Consider the following 5,423-nt stretch of genomic DNA (forward strand, 5'->3'; position numbering starts at 1 on the left):
AACTCCAATACTTTGGCCACCTGATGCAAAGAGCTGACTCATTGGAAAAGACCCTGATGCTGGGAAAGATTGAAGGCGGGAGGAAAAGGGGATGACAGAAGATGAGATGTTTGGATGGCATCACCGACTCAATGGACATGAGTTTGAGTAAACTCTGGGAGCTGGTGATGGACAGGGAGGCCTGGCATGCTGCGGTCCATGGGGTCGCAAAGAGTCAGACCTGACTAAGCGACTGAACTGAACTGAAAGAGAAAAGATACCTTGTGTATTAAGAAGCAAATACAAGAGGCACAGCAGGCTTCTCAACTGAAACGACACAAGTAGTGAAGGACGTCTCTAAATTATTACAGAAATATCTATCAATGTAGATATTTTCAAAAATAACTCTCAAGAACAGTGGCAAAATTCTTTTTCAGAAACAGATGAGCTGAATTATTCCCACCAGGCCTGCTTACCCCACAAGAAAAGCTGAGCATGTTCTCCAGGCAGGGAAAAAAGGGTGGGAGTCCACATCTACACAAAGGAATAAACACCAGAAGCTGGAAAGGGGTGGGTGGGCGTTAAAACTTTTTCTTAATTTAAAATCTCTTTAAGAGATGTTGACATTAAAAATTAATAGCAATGTGTGATGGGGTTTACAGCGTTATATAAATGGAACGTGTGGGGCAGCAAAGGCTGGGGGTGAGGGTCGTGTGCTGACCGACCAGTGACCAGCGACCAGCGCAGCAACTGCACACAGAGGCAGAAACGCACAGCTAGTAAACGATGGAGAAGATGAAATAGACTCATGAAGCAGCAGGACTGGTCAGAAGAGGCCAGGAAGAGGGGACATGGAGCAAAGCAGACAGGACAAAGAGAAACAAAACAGCAAGATGGTGTGTTTGCACCCGAACACACCAATAATCAGTCTCCGTGCAAGGTCAAAACACCCAGATCAAAAGGAGAAGGTCCCCTCCCTGAATGGAGATGCAGGGCCTGGCCCCAAACGTGCTTCTTTAAGGCAATCAGCTCAAATCAAAGGACACTAATGGGCCAGAAATTAAGGACGGAAGAGAGTGCGGGTTCCTGGCCCACTCGGAGCAAGAGCAGGAGTGGGGTGAGCGGGCAGAGCCTGGAACAAGCCCCGCCCATTTGTGCCCCTGCTACTGGGAGTCCCGCCCCTTTCACATTTTATGGGCTGTTTGATGCCTTTGTGAGAATCTGTTCTAGTTTTTCGCCAGTGTTTGCCTTGGGTTTTCCAGGTTTTGCTCGTTAGGTCTGCATACATTTTCCGATCACTTGTCTAAACTGCCGATCTCCCTCAAGCTGGTCTCTTCACTCCTGTGCCTGGTACCTCTCTGTGAACAAAGTATTTGAATATAGCCCAGTGTATCCATCTTCTCGTAACACCTCATGCTTATGAGGTCTTAAAATAAGACATTTATTTTCTTACCTGAAGACCATGAAGATACTCTGTGACGCCCTCTGTCTCCTTCATTCACCTTTCGTGCTTTTGCCTACCTTCCATCTGACACTGGTTTTTGTGTACAGTGTGAGGTGAGGTTTAGTTTTCTTTTTTCTGCGTGAGGCCCCAGCTGTCTGCACACCATTATTGGAGGGCCTTCCTGTCTGCTCTGCTCTGCATTGCCAGCGTTGTCTGGAAGAGCAGATCATCCTACGGGCATCCGGCGGTGACGCAGGACAACGTCCCAGAGATGTCCCTCTCCTGATCCCCAGGCCCCAAGAGGACGCGGCCCGACAAGACAAAAGGGCCTTCGGGGTGTGATTAGTGACAGACCCTGAGATGGGGACATTGTCCCGATTGTCTGGGTGGCCCCGTGCCATCACCAGGGTCCTGAAAACAGGCGGGGGGCGGGCATGGAGGGACTGGAAAAGGCAGGGTCGCCGACTGTGCTGGAGCCTCGAGGGGGACCCGGCCCTGCCCACACCTCGGTTTTAACCCAGTGGGACCCCTTTTGGGTTCTGGCCTCTGGAGCTGTTGTTGAAGCCCCTGCATTGTGGTCATGTATTGCAGCAGCGGCAACACTCGTGCAAACTCTCACCGTAAAGTAGCGAGCACACCGCGTGAGTGTGAGCTGTCTTCCGAAGCAGTGCTGAGTGGGGATAGAAAGAAGGATTCTGCACACCCCAGAGTGAGGAACCCCAGACCCTGGAGCCCTCAGGCTGCAGGAGTGCTCTTTGACTGTTAATTATTCAGGGCAAACCTTTAAGGCTAACCAGAAAAGAAGACAACTGGTGTATAAATTCCAAACCAGTAAAGAGGGGAAATGAGTAAGAGAACAGGTGACCCAAGACCTCAGTCAAGTTACGAGCGGCCAGTGACGGAGACCCACACACGGAACGCGGGGCGAGGTGCCGGGACTCGTCCGTGGATCGTGAGCCAAAAAGGTGCGTGGGCCCCAGCTGCCACTAAGGGCAGAGTGAGCCAGAGCATGCCAGTCAGGTGCTGTCTGAGCGAGAGACTCCTGACCAGAGACGAGCCACGGCAGCAGGAAAGCAGAGCAACAGACAAGAGCAGTGCCGGGTGCCACTGAAAGGGCCACCTTCTCACTGTGCAGCGGAGCCACCTTTGTAGCCTCAGGCCCCCGCAGGGCAGGGCCACCACTCAGTGACCAAAGAGCCCCACACGTGGGAAGCACAAGTAGCAAGAACCTGGGGCAAGACTGTGGGGCTCACGCTCGAGATGGGAGAATCCAGCCCGCATCCACCACTGCAAGTCGGATGAGCAGAAAGAGCACAGACAGGCTTTGAGCAACACAGTTAAACTCAGCTTCGCGGACACGTGGACCTTGTGTCTAGAAATTAGAGAAACAGGCTGAGGCCATGTGTGACTGGGTCAGATATCAACTCCCAAAAGATGGATTTTTTTTAAATCCCCATACTTTTAGAAATTTTATAACAGTGACTTCTAAATAGCTCATGGGACTCAGAAGAAGTGACCATAGAAATGTCAAAAAGACTGGATTATAGCAGAATCGAGAAGGATCTTTTACCTTTATGTTAGGAGAAGGGCTGGAGGCTTTATGCTGAGCATCTAATTCGGGAAGTTAGAGAAGAACAGCAAAAACAAAAAACAAAAGAAAAAATGAAGAAAGCAAAGGGAAGCCTACAAAAAATACATGAACAGACACCAACAAAATTAGAAGCAAAGATAAACATTGGTTGTTTGAGAAAACAAAAAAACCTCATAAAATAGACACATTCTTGTGAGAATGACCCAGAAAAAATAAAGGCACAAATATACAATATTAGAAATAAAAGAGACACAAATTCTAAAGAGCATCAGAGATTGAAGATAATAGAATATTGTGAACAACTTTGTGTGATATATTCAAAAATTTATGCAAATTTTGGACAACATCCTAGGGAGAAAGAACTCGAGACTCAAGAAGGAAAGAAAACCCCGACAGCCTTATAGCCAAGAAAGAACAATCAACAGATTTATATTCCCCCACAAAAATACCAGTTTTACCATCTTTTTCTGTTGAATTCTACCAAAATTCCAAGAAACCATTCTTGTCAGTCTGTACATATCTCCCAGGTAGAAGGAAAAAGGCTATCTTCTGCTGGTCAGTGGCGAACCTGACACCCGAGCTGCTCAGGAATAGGAAAGAAAAATACAACATTTCATCACCCCATGTGACCTTAAAACCTACAGATGTCACAGGTGAAGAGAGTAAAGGGAAAATGAACCTGTAAACATCTCAGATGATGCAGGTATTCACAACAGAAATTCTTAGCAAGCCAGGAGCGGAGTGAACGCCTCATCTTGATGGAGGAATTGATCTTAATCTAGAGCAGGCTGCCTCCCATGTGCCCCATAAAGTCAGGGCTCGGCTGAGAGCCCCCACGTCAGCGCTTCCATCTGTGCTCAGCTGGAGGCCTCCACCAGAAGAGGGACGGGCAGGGAGCAGACGGTGTGCATTCTCAGGAGGCAGAGCAGCCAGCAAGCAGTGCCCCGCCCGCGGTGAGTGCGCCAGGCGGCAGGCACGCTGGCAGGTGCCCAGCGTGGTGTGTGAATGGTCAGGCGTGCGGGCCTGGCGCCTCTGGCAACTGTTCCTTCTTGAGACCTCCTGGCCCAGGTCTTTCCCAGCCCTGGGAGCCTTTCCACTGGAGAAATTACTGCCATTTTGGATTTACCAAAATTAAAACCAGCTCTTCTCACTACTTGTTTCTACACTGAGGTGAGAGTCACGTGATATAAAATTAACCACTTTCAAGTGAACGATGCAGTGGCGTCTGGTGCAGTCAGTCCTTGTGGCTCTGTCCAGCTCCGTGACCCCACTTCCCGTTACTGTCTCAACAGAGGGGAGCATGAAGAAGGAGAGCAGAGGCAAAGATCATAAGAAGAGAGGCACAACACGGAAGGCTGGGAAGGTAGGTGGCCCAGGCCCCACCGAGCCCCGGGCCTGGGGGGCCCAAGGCCCGGCCCCTGGATGGAGCGGGTCAGCTCTGCCCGCAGGCTGCACCCTCAGGGACTCCTGCCTGTCTTCACAGGGCAGCATACCCCGGATCGTCCCCTCCCACTGCGTCCTCGTCGACTCGGACAGCTTCAAGTGTATCCTTTGATGCTTCACCCGCCCGCCCCAGACACGGATCCTGCGGCCTAGTTCTCCTTAACCAAGGCCCAGTTGTCGTGGACCCCTACGAGGAGGCCCAAGGCCCAGGTGAGCGCTCCCTGCCAGGGACCACCCAAAGCACTGGGAACATCCAGGCCTGGGTGCTGACCTCAGCCTCTGCCCTGCCTCCATGTGGCCCTGGGTCAGCTCTTGCTGCACTGCCCCGGGGAAGCGGGGCGGTGGCCGTGTGCTCCGGGACCCGCCCTCACTCTCGTCTGCAGCCAGGGCAGGTCAACAGCATTTGGCAGGGACCCCTGAATTGGCAAGGTGCCGCCCCCGGGTGTGGGCCTGTGGCAGAGGGCTGCGCCCGCGGCTCTGGGACAATTCCTTGGCTCTTTGGCTGAGCTGGTTTTCATATCTTCACAGAGGAGGGAAGGAGCGCCACCCCTCCACTCCCCGGGCCCCCTTGCCCATGAGGAGCCAGGCCCCGGGCGCCCGCCACACCAAGGGCCCCCCGTGTCCGCACCCTCGACGCCCGTTTTGTCACCATCCCATTCTGGTTGCAGAAATGCTGACTCCTGTCTCCGTGACCCGGGAAATTTTGGAAAGATTCCGAGACACGTTCACTGCGAAATGGACGGGACACCTGGGCAATAAGCAGTTTCCCAGGTTGGCCTCTGGGCTGCGCCCACGGGAGACCCCTTCCCCTCCCGCGCTGACCCCTTGTTTCCTCAGTCCCTTCCTCACTGCCCGGAGGCGCCTAGAGCCCCAGCGCCCGGCGGGTGCGCGCCCACCCGCTGGGCTTCAAGGGCCTCCAGGCAGCGCCTCGCCGAGGGGCGTGTCGGGGGCGGGGCCCTGGAGGGA

At 52.7% G+C, this 5,423-nt stretch overlaps 1 protein-coding gene across 1 annotated transcript in view; it reads left to right on the top strand.

Annotated features, from left to right (window-relative positions):
* Window positions 1-5,423, top strand: part of CFAP46 (cilia and flagella associated protein 46) — a gene marked incomplete at its 5' end in the record, with an annotated part of 97,130 nt that overhangs the window by 88,173 nt on the left and 3,534 nt on the right. The window contains 4 exons of the mRNA XM_010859553.1: window positions 4,307-4,377; window positions 4,498-4,558; window positions 4,632-4,667; window positions 5,126-5,228. Of these exons, the coding sequence (XP_010857855.1) occupies window positions 4,307-4,377; window positions 4,498-4,558; window positions 4,632-4,667; window positions 5,126-5,228 (271 nt within the window). The remainder of the gene's footprint in view (window positions 1-4,306; window positions 4,378-4,497; window positions 4,559-4,631; window positions 4,668-5,125; window positions 5,229-5,423) is intronic.

This window comes from Bison bison, unplaced genomic scaffold (assembly GCF_000754665.1).
Source record: "Bison bison bison isolate TAMUID 2011002044 unplaced genomic scaffold, Bison_UMD1.0 scf7180017864456, whole genome shotgun sequence".
In the NCBI taxonomy this organism is placed as follows: Eukaryota; Metazoa; Chordata; class Mammalia; order Artiodactyla; family Bovidae; genus Bison; species Bison bison.